This window comes from Zootoca vivipara, chromosome 13, assembly GCF_963506605.1.
Source record: "Zootoca vivipara chromosome 13, rZooViv1.1, whole genome shotgun sequence".
NCBI classification, from domain to species: domain Eukaryota; kingdom Metazoa; phylum Chordata; class Lepidosauria; order Squamata; family Lacertidae; genus Zootoca; species Zootoca vivipara.
Genome location: NC_083288.1, coordinates 44,827,918 through 44,845,476, shown reverse-complemented (window position 1 = coordinate 44,845,476; position 17,559 = coordinate 44,827,918). Strand labels below are relative to the sequence as shown.

The 17,559-nt window shown below is 46.1% G+C and overlaps 1 protein-coding gene and 1 pseudogene across 1 annotated transcript; one reads left to right on the top strand and one right to left on the bottom strand.

The window, feature by feature from the left end:
• Positions 1 to 3,629: 3,629 nt before the first annotated feature.
• On the bottom strand, positions 3,630 to 4,569 carry LOC118095001 (putative olfactory receptor 10D4; annotated as a pseudogene).
• Positions 4,570 to 16,587: 12,018 nt separating this feature from the next.
• LOC132592990 (olfactory receptor 4E1-like) lies at positions 16,588 to 17,559 on the top strand. Its single transcript, XM_060281335.1, has one exon. It carries the CDS (start codon positions 16,588 to 16,590, stop codon positions 17,557 to 17,559), a length of 972 nt encoding a protein of 323 aa, XP_060137318.1.

The following is a 17,559-nucleotide window of genomic DNA, read 5'->3' as shown; positions in this document are numbered from 1 at the left end:
TTATTGAATTTATATACCACCCTATACCTGAAGGTCTCAGGGCAGTGATTACAGATGATTGTAGGGTCCGAGTCAGTACCTATGGGGAGAGGCAGACCTTGAGCTATTGAGGTCCTGTGCCATTTAAGGCTTTATGGGTCAAAACCAGCACTTTGAATTGGGCCCCAAAACTAACTGGCAGCTGGTACAATCAGGCCAAATAAGAATCAGAACAAGAACTCAGGCCACCATTACCATTCAATAATAAGGGCAATGCCTATTAACAAACCAACAGTGAACATAAAAAATGAAAATACATGCAACCATACAATTTATGTGACAAACTTAATGTTTAAAGTTTTTCAATATAATTTCTCAGTTCAATAGTATTTAATTGAATTGTACAGGTTCCATAAGGAGTCTTTTGACGTGAAGTGTCAACACAGTATTCGATGTAGGAGTCTTTTATAGTCAGATAAAGATCACAGTTGTCCAAAGTCAGAAAATGTTGATGCAGTGTTTGATGTGGGAGTCTTTAAAGTAAGGTAGAGTCCCCAATAATTCAAATCCAGGACAGGACCCTGTCTCGGTATTTTTAACCTACATCAACTGCAAGGATTAAATATAACAAAATAACTGGAAACAACATACATCTACTAATTCCATGAATAAAGATTGAAAACCATAAAGAAACATAAAATAACATAGTTCCTCACCTAAGTTTAAAGAGGTCGATGTGTACCCAAATGTTCTCTGTATGTCTTTAGGATTGAAGGTGTATGTGTGCTTTTTTATATGAGTTCTCCTTAAAGGTTAGGTGTGGTTCCCTAGGAGTTCTTAAAGAAATAAAGTTCCATTGCCCACTAGGGACCATCATTTTAAGTAAATGAATTTGTAATAAAATCCTAGATGCTCCTTTAGTGGAACATTATATACAACAGAAACATAATGAAGACAACTTTGTATTTTGCAACATTTGGAAACCCAGAATACAGTGGTACCTCTACTTACAAATTTAATGTGTTCCAAACACACATTCGTAAGTCGAAAAAAATTGTAAGTCGGATCCCATAGGAATGCATTGGGAGAAAAAAACGTAAGTCGAAGCAACCCTATCTAAAAATCAGCATAGTTGCCAACTTCCAGATTGAAAAATCCGGGATCGGCAGCTGCGTGGAACCGGAAGTCACTCTGCGGCCATTTTGGAACTGGGCAGAGCGACACCGGAAGTTGCTTCTACGCATGCTCTGCCCATTTCCAAAATGGCTGCAGTGCCAGAAATCGCTTCTGCGCATGTCCAGAGACTCCAGACATGCGCAAGAGGAGCCTCCCTGTGCCGGTAAGAATCCGGGGGATTTACGGGGGTTTTAAAAATCCGGGCTGCCAGCGGGAAATGGCTGGAAAAACGGGGGTTTCCCGGGGAATACGGGAGACTTGGCAGCTATGGCAATCAGGCCAGCATCAGCTTAATATGCTCAAACCGTCTTGTCCTGTGAGCAACTTGACTGCCAAATTCTGCACCAGCTGGAGTTTCTGAACCGTCTTCAGAGGCAGCCCTACATATAATATGCTGCCATAATATAACCTAGAGATGACCAGAGCATAGACCAGGCATCCCCAAACTTTGGCCCTCCAGATGTTTTAGACTACAATTCGCATCTTCCCCAACCACTGGTTCTGTTAGCTAGGGATCATGGGAGTTGTAGGCCAAAACATCTGGAGGGCCATAGTTTGGGGATGCCTGGCATAGACGACAGAAATTAGGCTCTCCCTACCCAGATAGGGGCGTAGCTGGGCCACCAGCCGAAGCTGATGGAAGGCACTCCCCACCACTGGGGCCACCTGAGCCTCAAGTGACAGCAAACAATCCAGAAGTAACCCCAAGCTACATACCCGCTTCTTCAGAGAGAGCATAACCCCAACAAGAGCAGGCAACCTCCCATCCATCCACTCTGCCCAGTAGCAGTGCCTCATTCTTATCTGGATTGAGCTTCAGTTTGTTGATGCTCATGACTCTCATCCAGTCCATAACCAAGGCAAGGGAATGGACCACCACATCCACTGCTACACCTGCAGTTGTAACCGAGAAGTAGAGCTGTACAGTGGTACCTCAGGTTACAGGCGTTTTGGCTTACAAACTTCGCTAACCAGGAAGTGGTTGCTCCAGGATAAGAACAGAAATCGTGTGCCAGCTGTGCAGCAGCAGGAGGAGGCCCCATTAGCGAAAGCATGCCTCAGGTTGAGAACCATTTCAGGTTAAGAACAGACCTCTGGAACGAATTAAGTTCTTAACCCGAGGTACCACTGTATGTCTCTCTACTGACAGAGGTCATCATACAGGGTGACCAAAGCAGTTGTGTGCCAAAACCAGGCGTAAACCCTGACTGAAATGGACCTAGAATATCAGTTTCCTCCAATAGCGCCTGGATCTGGTCCACAAACACCCGCCCAAGAGCCTTGTGAAGAAGAGGAGATTAGCAACTGGCCGGTAGTTACTTAGATTTTCTGAATCCAGGTTTTGCTACTACCCCCTTTAAGCAGGCAGGGACCACCCCCTCTTCGCTTCCAGCCCCACAAAGCAAGGGCAAGGATGGAATCAAAGGGTGCATGTCTGTTGCTTCTTTCTCATGCCACCCTTCCCTAGCCGCTCGGCGAGGCTGAGATCATCGCAGCCTTTGCAAAGCAGATTGGGGCTGGCGTCACATTGGTGGCAAGGGTTGGGCTCCTGCATCTGCACCCACCTGCCAGCCCTGGATGCCAGGAAGACATACTCCACCACTGCCCTCTTGCCAGGAGGCATTAATCACTTCCCTGGCCCAGACAGCTGCCCCATTTCCTGCTACTTTTAATCAGCCAAGCAGGGCAAGGAGCACAAGTGATCGCCCTGATCAATCCAAGCAGTTTGTCGACATGCTTGAGCCTTACGAACTGAATGTCATCCAACACAACAGGACCAGACAGTGCTCTGGACACCCCTTGAGATTCATCTGCTATAATAGATGGTGAATAATGATAATTGTTTTTATTCCTCTCCTCATGGGCGTAGGCAGGGGGCAGGAGGGGCAGTTGCCCCCCCCTAGAAGCAGGGCCGCTGGCCAGCCTGCCCCGCTGCCCAGTGCCGTCTCCCTTCTCCCTGGCTGGCTGTGGGGTGGGTAGAGGGAAAGCCCCAGAGCCGTGCAAAGCGTTTGCCTGGCTTTCCCTCCGCCCGCCCCACAGCCAGCTGGCTAGAGGACGTCTCCCTTCTCGCTGGCTGTGGAGCGGGTGGAGGGAAAGCCAGCCAAACGCTTTCCCTCCACCCGCCCCAGCGATCGCGGAGGGGGAGGAGGGGATCGGAACAGCCCGATTTCAGGCTGATCCTGGCGCCCCCTCGCCCCTGCCGATCGCTTTACTTGCCCCACTGTGCCCCCCCCTAATTTTGATCCTGGCTACACCCCTGCCTCTCCTCCTTGCTAAATAAGCTTGCTTCACTGGGCCTTATCTCAGACACATTCCAAACAATCAAAAGCACTTCCTGAGAGAGGGGATGTGGCCTGGGAAGGGACATGGCCTGGGAAGAGCCTCGAGGGTCACATTGTGAGGTCTGGAGGGCTGTATTTTACTCCCGGGCCTGGGGATCCCAATTTCTGGAACAGCAATGTGCCCTCATGTTATCATATTGTGCCGTCTAGAGGTGAGAAGCTTAGTCTGATGTTCTGTTTCCAATTTGTTTCCCCCTCTTCAACGGAAAGGATCTAAGCACCTTTCATCCTCTTGAAAGCTCCCTGAACCTCCTTGTTCCGCAGAGTGTAGATGATGGGGTTCAACATCGGGGTGACCACATTGCAGAAAATCTGGATGGGCGTAGCTAACACATCACTCAGGGACGGCTGGGTGTAGAGGAGAGCACAGGGCCCAAAGAAGAAGCAAACGACGGTCAAATGGGACGCGCAGGTGGAAGCTGCCTTGCGCCGGCTTTCCGCCGAGCGCATCTTCAGGACCGAGATGGCAATTCTGACATAGGATGTGAGGATGAGGCAGAAGCAAGCCATGGGCACCACGCCGATGTTGGTGAAGCTTCACCAGTTGGTGAAGCTGGTTCTGCAGTAAGGCAACGTGAAGGTCAAGCTGGTCAAAATGGTGGCATGGAACGAACTAGTGAACCACGTGCCCGCTGCCAGAAGGGCACACACTTTCCGGTTCATGATGGCGGTGTACCTCAGTGGGTGGCAGATGGCGGCGTAGCGATCATAGGCCATGACTGTGTAGAGGAGGCACTCGGTGCTTCCCAGGAAGTGGTAGAAGAAGACCTGGCATGCACATCCGCCTAAGGAGATGGTTCTGCTCCCTGCCCAGATGTTGGCCAGGAACTTGGGAGTGCTGATGGAGGAGAAGCCCAGGTCTACCACAGAGAGATTGCAGAGGAACCAGTACATGGGAGTGTGGAGGCGAGCATCAGTGATGATGGCCGAGAGGATGAGGAGGTTGCCGAGCAAAGTGATGAGGTAGAAAGATAGAAAGACGGCAAAGAGGATGTTGTGCATGCCTTCAGTGTGGGGGATGCCAAGGAGAATGAATTCCAAGATGACAGTGTGGTTTCGCATTTCAGATCCAACCATGTTGCTAAAGGGTGGATTTTTGGGGGGGGGGGGAGAAAACACACAATCTCAGTCAATTCTTCAGAAATGCAGCAAATCTATTTAGGATACTGAGTTGCAAAGGATCTAAAACTGTTGTGAGGAACCTGTGGCCCTCCAGATGTTGATGGAATCTCAACTCTCATTAGACCCAGCCTGCATGGCTGATGGACAAGGGTGGTGGGACTTGTAGTCAACATCTGGAAGGTTCCCCATTCTACAGGAGCTGGAAGCAATTCTCCAATGTTTCAAACAGAAGTCTTCCTCAACCCTACCTGGAGGTGCCAAGGATTGAACCATTTGCAGTGTTTGTGAAGCATACACACCCAGAGTGAGCTCTAGGTATTATTGGAGGGGTTGCAGATAAGAGTCCTAGCTCATCTTCTTCCTCCTGTCCTGACTGGCTACCTGACATAGGAGGTACACACTGTAAGGCAGAGCCTGGAATAAATAGCAGCTGAGTGAAGGAAAGCACCAGAGTTTGGGGGATGGAAGCAATTGAGCAGTGGAAGAGAGAGAGTCTGCAAAACAGATTGGAACTCAAGAGGACTTATTTCTGAGTCCTTGGCATAGTGTCAGGCTGTGATCCCTTTGAATTTCTGAATAAGCCTTTTAACCCAATAGGATTTGCAGCTATGTAAGCATTTTTAGGATCAGGCTGTGAAGTGCTGGGATGTCCAGCCATGTGCACAAATGTGTGAACCGTGCATGTTTCTATGGGATCTCATTCACAGATCTTTTCCTGATAATCTCCAGGTGAAGCACCCATTTTGGTATCAAGCTTTTACATGTAGCACACACCATTCTGGATTAATCATTCCAGAATTAGTCCTGCTGGAATCCATGCCTCAGATCCTCCATCTCTAAAGTGGGAAGCTACCCACCTCATCAGAAGGGCAGGTTGTAGCAGCTGGAGTGGGTGATCAAGGCTAAATTAGGTGCCTCCTGCAGCTAAGAGCCTGGAGTAATTCTGCAAGCATTTCACCAAAGGACAGGGTGAAGATTTTAAATGGGTTTTGCAAATGCAGAAGTTATATATGAATAATAATGCAGTAAAGGCAATTATCCTGAATCGGGATGCAGCAGAGATAGAGTGAGGGAAGTTCTGCTGAGAAGCCAGCTATGGCAGGCTGCTCTCTCCATCAATTGTCACCTGGAAGCAGTTTCAGCAGAAGGAGAGAAGGGAAGCAGGAGACTCTTTTAATTAAGAACTTAATTCTGGGCTCATCCACACTTACCTTTTGCCCTGTGCTTTCTAGGCATGTGTTAAAACGGGCATCCCCAAACATCGGCCCTCCAGATGTTTTGGACTACAATTCCCATCATCCCTGACCACTGGTCCTCAGCTAGGGATCATGGGAGTTGTAGGCCAAAACATCTGGAGGGCCGCAGTTTGGGGATGCCTGTGTTAAAGCATCATGTCCCAGTGCATTCCCTGCACAAACCAGTTTTGAATGCTGATTCAGAACAAACGACAATTTGGATTTTCCACATATTGCTGTTTACTCCGATTCAGCAGTAAAGAGCAGTTTTTTTCATCTGGAAAGCAGTGTGACCCAAAAAAAAGTGTTCAGATATCATAGAATCATGGAGTTGGAAGGGACCGTGTGGATGATCTAGGCAACGCCCTGAAATGCAGGAATTTTTCACTTAAGGTGAAATCTCACAACCCTGAGATTAAAAGTCTCATACTCTACCAGCTGAGTTATCCCAGCTTTGTGGCTCTTTGAAGTATGAACCTATTCCTAGAAACATGGCACAAAGGGATGAGTCCGGATGAGCCCTCAGTGGTGAGAAACAGGTGTGCTACCAGGTCTTTTTATTAAGCTCCCACTCCCATCAGCCCTTACTAGCATGGCCAATGGTCACGGATGAAGAGAACATCTGGAGGACCTCACCTAGCACCTGAGTCGGTTTGTTTTCCCTCCTCCCTTCCTATCCCCTTTTCCCCTTTGTGCCATCTCTCCTAGACTGCAAGCGGAAGAGTAGGATCATTGACCTTTGCAAGCCGTTCAGCCAGTATGTACCAAAGAACAGGGCAAATACATTTGGTGAATTGGCAGCAAGAGGCTGCCAATAAGGAAATAAGAAAAGGTAGATTTTTTAAAAGCATTTGAACAACAAATCAAAGGAGCCAGAGAAAAGAAATATTCTCTTACCCTGCAGGCGTAGAAGACAGGGAGTTACAGCATTACTTAGTTCTTCTCTCTGATACTGAATCTTATCATCACAGCCCACCACCTGCACCTGTTTCCTTGAAATAAAACTTCTACTGATTGATCAGAGAGGGCATCTTCCTTCCTTCCTTCCTTCCTTCCACAATAAAATCTACTTTGCTCTTACATCTGTTCAGTATCAGTGAAGATCTCCTGCATTGCAGGTTCTGAGAGTCCAGTTCTTCTGGAGGCATATTTACATCTTCTGTGCCCTTCTGTAGGGATTTAAGACTCTGGGGAGAATGCCTTCCAGCCTCCCTGTCTCATGGCAGTGAAACCACCAGCAGCGTTGCATCAGTTGTTTTTGAACAGTTAATTAGCTGCCTGTAAAATGGAAGGGGAAGTAGCCATCTCTTAGGGGTCCAACAAAGTCTGGGGCCTTTAAAAGGTCTCTTTGGCACCCTTACCACTCCAGGGTTAAGGAAGGTAAACGGCGTTTCCATGTGCTGCTCTGGTTTGCCAGAAGCAGCTTTGTCATGATGGCCACATGACCTGGAAGCTATACGCCGGCTCCCTCGGCCAATAATGCGAGATGAGCGCGCAACCCCAGAGTCGGTCACGACTGGACCTAATGGTCAGGGGTCCCTTTACCTTTACCTTAGGAAAGCAAAGGTTGTGAAGGATGCACAAAGACCACAATGGCTAGGTTCTCCCTCCAATGTCACAGGCAGTCTGCCTCTGAAAACCTGTTGCTTGTAATCAGTAGTGCGGAGAGCACGGCCAAACTCATGCCCTCCTTGCAAGCTTCCCATAGGCATCTGGTTGGCCATTGTGAGAATAGGACGCCAGACCAGATGGAAGCTGCAGTTCAAGGGCATCTGGTGTGCCCTTCATTGGTTACCCTTGGACTGTGGGAACAAAGGCTTCTATCCAACTAAGTCTTATTCACGGACTTAGTCATGTTCATTAACTTCGTTTTTCCCCCAATTATATTTTATTAATTTTCAACATTTTTAGCATATACAATCAAAACACCATTACATCTTTTTTTCTTATTTTTGATGACTCCCGCCCTGTTTTCCATGCTCTGCCCTATCTTCCATCTATTAAATCGTAACCTCAATATTATAATCTAATTACTTACGTTGCTCATGGCTCAAATCCTGCTCGCGAGTTCGTCATACAGTAGCCTTTCTTTAAGTAGTCCAAAAAGTCATGTTCATTAACTTCAGTGGGTCTACGCTGAAGTAAGCATTGGATGGAACCCAGAATGCTGGACCAGACAGACCTTTCATCTGACCCAGCAACCTCTTCTTACATCCTTCTGTTTGACAGTGGATCAGAGTGTCTAGGAAAGGATGGACTCTTTTCCATTAGAAGTTGACTGGCCGCCTATCAGGGATGCTGTAGCTGCTGTTTACTGACAGGAGGGTGGACTGGAAGACCTTTGAGGGCCCTTCCAACTCTAGGATCTTGTCAGTGGTATCCACGGCAGGGCACTGTGCTGAGATTCTGCTCCAAGAGCAACACTGAGCAGGCTGGTAGCTTTTGTGCAGATGGCGCCTGGCTTCCTTCCACTGTGTCACTCATGGCACAGAAGTATACAGCAGTGTCGCTCAGTCTTGCCACATCTTTTTTCAGCGTGGTGCGGCGAGATTCTTTGATCACGTCTAGCGTGAACTCCTCGGCAGCTGCAACAGACTTTCCCTCATAGCTGTGTCCCAAGTAGGACATTGTGCTCCCAGCCTGCTTGTACCAATACATCGTGTCGTGGGACGCACTAAGGTTTTGAGCACAGTCAATCAGGATCTTGCTTCCTTCCAAGGAGAAGACTTTCTCAGGTTGCATGACTTGGCCAAAGCCAAAGCACTGAGCCACTGTGTGGAAAGAGGCGGTGATTATAGGAAGACGACGCTGAAGGAAGGGCTGTAATTCACTGGTGGTGCAGAAGGTCCCAGGTTCAATCTCTCACAGCATCTACAGGTAGGACTGGGAGAGACACTGTCTGAAATCCTGGGGAGCCTCTACCAGTTGATGTAGACAATAAGGAGCTAGATGGATTGGAACAATCTCTGTCTAAGACCCTGGAAAGCTACTGCTGTTCAGATTATTGGACTAGATCAGGCTTAGCTTACATGGCACCCCCCAGAGTTGTTCCTGGACCACAACTCCCATCAGCCCCAGCCATCATGACCAATAATAATAATAATAATAATAATAATAATTGTATTATTTGTACTCTGCCCATCTGACTGGGTTGCCCCAGCCACTCTGAGCAACTCCCAGCATATACAAAAACATAATAAAACATTAAACATTAAAAACCTCCCAATACAGGGCTGCCTTCAGATGTCTTCTAAAGGTTGTGTAGCTACTTATCTCCTTGACATCTGATGGGAGCATAGCTGCCAAGTTATCCCTTTTTTAAGGGAAATTCCATTATGCTGAATAGGCTTCCTCGCGAGAAAAGGGAAAACTTGGCAGCTATGGATGGGAGGGCATTCCATGGGGTGGGCGCCACTACCAAGAAGGCCCTCTGCCTGATCAGAAATGATGGGAGTTGAGGACCAACCATTTCTGGAGGGCAGCACATTGCCTAGTCCGAGGCAAGATGGACATACGGTTTGACTTGGGCCACACCGTACAGTGATAGCACTTTAAACAGTCATGGCTTCCGCTGAAGAAATCTGGGCACTGTAATTTGTTACGGATGCTGAATGTTGATGGGTAGCTCCCTGTTCACCTCACGGAACTACAATTCCCAGACTTCCCTGTGAAAGAGGATTGATGGTTAAACCATTGTAGTAATTGTGTCTCTGAGGGGAATAGGGGTCTCCTAATGACTCTCAACATCCTTAACAAACAACAGTTCACACGATGAACTAGACTTTAAGAGCAAATAGCAGGCTCACCAATTGTGAAGAGCAGCGCCAGGAACATCTTTCGGCTCAAGGCTGAAGAGTAGCTGTACCGCTGAAATGAGGAGGGTGTCTGGCCACCCCTAGCTCTTAACAGGTCCTTCTGTCAAAAGATCACCACATTACGAATGACAGAAAGGGAGTTTCCTGCATCGCTCTGAAAAGCCTGCTGATCTCAGCACACCACAAACCACCACCACAAAACGATGCTTTGCTTTCACCCTATTTCCTCTTCTTAAAGCTGAAAATAGGAATGATCCAGAACATTCTATATACAACACATGACCAATTGTGGAATCTGTTGTAGTTTTCTTATATAGCAGCTGTGTGTGGGGGGGTGTAATTTAAACCAGGGAAACAGTACGGATGAAAGGGTTAAACAATCCCACACCCCTAATAGCACTGCTCCTATGATATTTGTAGCCCCTTGTGCATAGGGAGCACCCTGCTTCAGTGTCTAACATGTGGAAGAACATGTGGAAAAGGAAACACTGTCCCTTTAAAGTCAGGAAAAGTAGAAGTTGGCCCCCTCTTCACCACACATTTAAAGCAATATCATATCACTTTAAATGGGCACGGCATCCCCCAAAGATTCCTGGGTGCTGGGCTTTGTTAAGGGTGCTAAGAGTGGTTTAACAATCAATCCCTCTTCCCAGGGAATTCTGGGAACTGGAGCTCCGTGAGGTGAATCGGGGTCTCCAAATGAGTCTCATCCTGAGCGGAATTGGCCTCTGTATGTTTAGAACAATAGGTTTAACAATGGCTAGTGGCAGAATTCCTTGGAATGAGGGAATGAAAAGGATGAAAAGGGTAAAAAATTAAAAAGGAGGCCCATGTTTTAAGCTGGGGTGAAGGGAGGAGAGCAACCTTTTCAACCCACACTGAGCATTAAAGGGGGTGCCTGTGCCTTCAGTTGCTGTAACTTGCTGATAACACAACCTCTTGCTCTTCTAGGTCCAATGTGTGAGACAGAGAATGGCCAGGGAAGTTATCATCAGAAATATCTACATGAAACATGAAGAAGACTTACATTTCTCATTGTCATGGGCTGATGTCCATGATGTAATTTGATGTCGGGACACTGGCAGGCCCTGTAATGAGATCAGAAGCCTCTCATTCTGTTTCAATCACACCTTCATCTCCTCTTCCTCCTCCTTTTTCCCCAGAATTTTATCCTTCCTTATCACAAAATTTTAAAAGGCATCGACCATTCCTGGTTGTTTTCTGACCCCTAGTGGTCACTTTTGTCATTCTACAAGCTTACCGAAAATTCAAAACAGATGTTGGGGGTGAATATAAACACCTCCTCTCTCTACACACGTCTTCCTTCTTTAAAAACATAAGAAGGACCTGCTGGATCAGCCATCTAGTCCAGCATCCTGTTCTCACTGTGGCCGACCAGATGCCTGTGGGAATCCTCAAGCAGTACCCAAGCACAATATCCCTCTCCCCACCTGAGGTTTCCGGCAACATCATTCCTAAGTGTTCAAAGCAAAACAGAAAGCTATACTGTACACAGTTCCCAGCATGCAAAGCTGGTGTGTTACACAGATATGTGGACACGCAACAGTCCCACGCCTGCTCTTAACGTGGAATGGAATATCCCAACAGTGACATCACATGTCTGTGTTGTGGCAATGGGCACCCACAGCCTGAGAGTGAGGTGCCACCCCTGACGCACTTTGTATGAGGCTGCCCTGGACCCCTCTAGTTCTCCAGATGACACTGAACTCAAACGCCCATCAGTCCCAAGCAGAATAGCAGGGGATGATGGGAGTTGTAGTCCAGCAACAACTGCAGGGCCAGAGGTTCCACATCTCAGGGAGGGGCATGATTAGGTTGAAATTGGGGGGAGTCAGGCCTCCTCCTCGCCACCACTATTCAAGGACTCCTTCATATCTCATCTCACCGGGCAGCACAAAAGCACATCACATTGGATCAGAACAGCAGAGAATCCAAATTAAAGAAGAAAGTTGTTGTTTTTTTCTACCCCTTGCAGAGAACAGTGATGCTGTACAAATGTTCAACAGCATCCTGGAAGTTTTGGGCATCCTAACTATCTCCCTTGTGGTGCCATGTCAGGAGTTCTGATCTCTGCGGGGCTGACTTGCTGAAGATTTGCAACAAAGTGAAATTGGCAAGAGCCTGGATTGATGCAAAACAGCAGAAGGTTATATATCCTGAGAGAGGCAACCTGGTTCTTAAACTTTTCAGAAGACAACAGTGGAGAACGGCTGCTACATTCCTGAGGTTACAGCAACCTTGCAGGTCTTTTTTTTTATTTATCATTTGAAAGCATGGATCACTTGAAAAGATTTAGGGGTTGGTTGATGCTAAAATAACTTCATTAGTGGTTTGAAACAAGACTTCTTGTCAGCTCCTCCTGCTCCTCTTCTGCTGCTGCTTCTTCTTTTAATATAAATCTTAAGATAAAATCTTAAAAGCAGGGGTGTGGGTGAGAAGGCAATTCAGATCAGGGAGTGGTGTTGGGAAATGAGGTGTTTAATTCTCCCCAAAGCAGTTTTTCTGATCAAAATATCTCTCTCTCTCTCTCTCTCTCTCTCTCTCTCTCTCTCTCTCTCTCTCTCACACACACACACACACACACACACCCAAAGCTCCAATTGCATTTGCCCCAATGTAGGGGGGGGGATCTGGATTCATTTTTCTCCAGCAAAATTAACAGCAGTTTTGTGTGTGTGTGTGTGTGTGTCTTTGATAAGGGAAATCTCAAAGATGGCAAGGGCTAAACCAGCGTTTCTCAACCACTGTTCCGCGGCACACTAGTGTGCCGCGAGACGCTGGCTGATGTGCCGCAACGTGCGGCGACTGGAAGGGCGATTTGCATTGTCACGTGCCTGGCGGCCGCCAATATTCAGCGCTGACCCACCGGAAAGCAATATTTCTCCTCCTCTTTCCCAAAGCTCAGTGCAAACGAGCCTGGCGGCCGCCAATACACATCACTAACCCGCCGGAAAGCAATATTTGGCAAGTGTTTCTTACAGTCATAATTATAATATAGGGCGGCACAGAGTTAAATTTTTTAACTTTTTTAATGGTGGTGTGCCTCGTGATTTTTTTCACGGAACAAGTGTGCCGTGGCCCAAAAAAGGTTGAGAAACACTGGGCTAAACAGTGTGAATTTCTCCTAAAAACAGATTTTGTATGCAGTTTTGACAAGAGTAAACATTTTTGCGAGCACTTGCTCCTAACGTAATGCATTTTTGTATGCCATTTCCACTGTTATGTTCATTCCCCTAATATATGCATTTTATAAACCTCCACTGCATGATTTAGATAAGTGTGGATTTTGATGGATGGCTGTGTGTCGATGCTTATATTGTTTCAGAAAGAGCGAAGTTAATAGGTTCATCTTTAAATGTGGCCTGAATCAAATCTCTCCCCCATCCTTCCTTTACCACTTCTAAATTAAGGTGTACTTTGGCCCCTGTATGGTTACCATAGTGAAGCTATAGGAACAATTATCTGTATTTCATTTGAATGCAATCTGGCTGCATTGCCTTATTTCTTTATCACTCTTTACAATCCTTCTTCTCCTCTCTCAAAGGAGGCGGATTCTCCCAAAGAATCCCGGGAAGGAACTGTAGTTTGTTAAGAGCTGCTGAGAGCTATTAGGAAGGGGACTCAGATGTGAAGGAAGGGTGTGTGTGTGTGTGTGTGTTGTGTGTGTGTGTGTGTGTGTGTGTGTGTGTGACATCACATGTCCACATTGTGGCAGTGGGCACCCACAATCCTGAGGGTGAGATGTCACATATATGGGTGACTGACAGTTGGTAGTATGTGTGTATAGGGGGCAAAATACATGGGTGGATAGGAAAGATCATTGTGCCGAGGATCTGACCCACATGGAGAGGCAGAACAGGCTCCTGGATTATTCAGCACCAGGGTGGATAAAAATCAATGTTTTTTAAAAAAATAAAAAATAAAAATCGGATTTTAATAATTTAAATCGGATTTTGTTTTTTTAAAAATTGGATTTTTTAAAATTTAAATTGGATTTTAAAAATAAAATGCTTTGGATGAAAAAAACTTTCTAAAGATAGTTTTCTATGTAAGTTACATTATAGTCCAAATGATTTATCAGGAAATAAGGATTTGTTTTAAGTTTTTCATGTGTGCTAAAACTCAGTCTAAAGTTTATATATATATATATATATATATATATATATATATATATATATATATATATAATGTTTAACCACATCAGTTAACAAACATGGATACATATGCTATAATGTTACTGTTTTAGTAAAATAATTTTTTAAAATTGTTATTTCTATTAACAGATAAATCTGCCCTCAGATTTCTCCATTAACATTGCGAAAATGATTATTTTCCCCCTTCCAATAAAGTACAGCAGAAAGATTGTCCAAATATAAACAGTTAACTTATTAAACCCCACAAAAAATTCATAATTATCTGTCTCTGTATTTCTAATAGTACAGTGGTACCTCTGGTTGCGCACAGGATCTGTTCCGGAGCTCTGGTCGGATTCCTAGGTGTGCGTCTCCGGAGGTGCCGCTTCTGCACATGTGTGCGGTGCGTAGAGCGCTTCTGCGCATGCAGTAAAACCCGGAAAAATACTTCTGGGTTTGCCACATACGTATCCCGAAGGTTATGTAACCAGAGGTGAATGTAAGTAGAGTTACCACTGTATAACCAAATTAGTAATTTTTGATATAACTGTAAAAACTACTCTGAAAAATTATTATTCTGAAAATGAAACCTTCATCTGGTTGTAAATATTAAGATTACAGCAGCAAGAATCAGTCTTTCTGTTAAAAAATAATAATCAAGTCTTACTGTCTAGTGATTTAAATCATGACTTAAATCGATTTTATTTAAATCAAATCCACCCTGTTCAGCACCACAGTGCCAAAGAATATATATATTTGCATGCAGAAGGTTCCAGATTCAATCCCAGGCATCTCCAGGAAGGGCTGGGAAAGTATGCTGGTTTGAAGCCCTGAAGAGCCACTGCTGGTCAGAAGAGACAACAGAAGAGGCGGGTTGTGGTGCGGAACCTCAGGGCTGGTGGCTGAAGGTGGCCCTCCAAGCCTCTCTGTGTGGCCCTCAGGGTTTTCCATGGGTCATGCACCCTTCCCCAACCAAACCCATTCCTAGCCCTTCCTCTGGAGCCAACCTGAGTGATTTTGTCAGGGTAGGATGTCCCCTTCAAGTCGGATCCTGCCTCTTGTTTGAAGTCTCGGCGCGGGAATTCTGAGAATTGCAGCTGTGTGATGGGAATAGGGACCTCCCAATAACGCTCAGCGCCCTTTACAAACTACAGTTCCCCGGATTCTTTATGGGAAGCCATGACTTGCTTGAAAGCATGGTGTGAAGCTACAGTACTTTAAATGATAATGCATATTATTATTATTATTATTATTATTATTATTATTATTATTTGTATACGCCCCGTACCCACAAGTCTCAGGGCAGTTCACAAAATAAAATCTCAATATAAAAACACAAAATACATACCGTACTTTTCCGTGTATTAGACGAGGTTTTTTTTCCAGTTAAAATCATGTCCAAAATTTGGGGTCGTCTTATCCATGGGTAGTTCAGAATTGGGATGGGTGATTGCTTGCTGCCGCGAGTTGGAGATTGTCAATGGCAATTGTTCTGGTGATTTGATTGGTGGCTGTGGCAAGGGCTGCTGCTGATTGGCTGTTGTCTCGGCAATTGGGTGGGGCGATTGGCAGTTGATGTCACCGATTGGGCAGACGATTTTAGGCTTCTGTGACATTTGGAATTGGCAGCGTTGGCCAGTTGGGTGAGTGATTACCACCCGCAAAAAAAGCTCCACAACTTTGGCCAATCCTCCGCAAAATTGCTCAAAAACTCTGAGCAATCTACCCCCATTTTCTTAATTTTGAGTCCCCTAAAATAGGGGGCGTCTTATGCACGGGGGCATGTTATACACAGAATGATACAGCGATCAAAAACAACCCAATAACCCCTACACACACACAAACACACACACTGGCCATGATAGCTATATAGAACCTCCATGGTCAAAAGCAATTGTGCCATTGGAGGCGAATTTCTAGGGAGCCAGTAGTAGGAATGGCCCTCTTTGTGAGCTTCCCAGAGGCATCTCATTGGCCACTGTGGAAAACAACGTTGGGCCCTTCTTATGTCCTTATGTGCCTTTAGAAGCTTATGAATCTGTGACTGAGTCATTGCTGTTCTGAACTGTGGATTTGAAACCCCTCCCAATTTTGTAAGAAATCTATCTTTCCGTGTGGCAGAACCCACACTTTGAAATTGCCTTCCTATTGACATCAAACCAGCAGCTTCACTGTACTCTTTTTCTCCCAGTGCAAAACACATATTTGTTCAAGCCAGTCTACCCAGATATGTAGAAGGTTGATATGAGTATTAATCTGGTTTTTATCATTGGTTTTATTTTTATTTTTTTAATGTCTTAAATAACTGTTTTTGCTGAGGATTTTATTGTGCCATTCTTTTTCTCGACATCTTTATTGAAAGTTCAAAAAATACATAATTATATATACACTAAACATGGTGAGATGTAAATAAGAGAGAGAGAGAGAGCGCGCAAAGAAAGTAACAGGGAGAAATAAAGGGGGGAGGGGAAAACCCCAAACTGTATACTTTACAAAGTTGCTATTGTACTTTACCAGATCTTAACCTGTTACAGTATTTGTAAGAATGGTTTCCAAATATCATTGAATTTGTCCATGACAAGTCTGTGTTTATATGAAGTTGTTCATATGTTGCGAGTTTGTATAAATCTTCGGCCCATTCTTTCTGTAAACAGCTCTGGGGGTTTCTGTTTTCAATCAAGTGGTATGTAGAGTTTATGAAATAATAAATACAGGACCTTCTAGGTCACTCAAAATGTTCGTCTGCTTTTTCCCTTTTTCTAGAATGGAAATGGAAGAACGCGTGGTTCCAAACTGGACTGTGGTAGCCCCAAACCAGACCTCGGTGACCGAGTTCATCCTCGTGGGGCTGTCCAACGACCCTGGGACGCAGCTGGTGCTCTTTGTGGTCTTCCTGGTGGTCTACCTGCTCACCTTGGCTGGCAATATTCTCATTGTGGTCACCATCATCCACAACCAGGGGCTGCACACTCCCATGTACTTCTTCCTGAGCAACCTCTCCTTCATCGATGTCTGCCACGCCACAGTCACTGTGCCCAAGATGCTGGCCGACTTCCTCTCGGCTGCAAAGACCATCTCCTTTGGGGGCTGTGTGGCCCAGATGTTCTTCCTCCACCTCTTTGCCTGCACTGAGATCTTCCTCCTCACCGTCATGGCCTATGACCGCTATGTGGCCATCTGCAACCCGTTGCATTACCTCACCATCATGAACCACAAGGTCTGCCTCCTGCTGGCCGGCACGATCTGGCTGGGCGGCACGGTGCACTCTCTTGCCTTGATTGGCATGACCATCAAGCTACCGTACTGTGGGCCCCAGAAGGTCGACAACTTCTTCTGTGACGTCCCCCCGGTCATCAGGCTGGCATGCACAGACACCTACGTCATTGAGATCCTCATTGTTTCCAACTCGGGGCTGATCTCCGTGGTCTGCTTCGTGGTCCTGGTGGTCTCCTACGGCATCATCCTGGTCTCCCTCCGCAAACGTTTTGTGGAAGGCCGGCGCAAGGCACTCTCCACATGCGCGGCTCACCTCACGGTGGTGACCCTCTTCCTGGGGCACTGCATCTTCATTTATTCCCGTCCCTCCACCAGCTTCTCGGAGGACAAGGTGGTCTCGGTCTTCTTCACTGCTGTCACCCCTCTGCTGAACCCCATCATCTACACGCTGAGGAATGAGGATATGAAGCAGGCGCTCAACAAACTGTTTGGCAGGAAGGTGACGGTGGAGAAAAAGTGA

Excerpts from the sequence above, each read along its gene's own strand:
- LOC132592990 (XM_060281335.1), top strand. The coding sequence starts at position 16,588 with ATGGAAATGGAAGAACGCGTGGTTCCAAACTGGACTGTGGTAGCCCCA.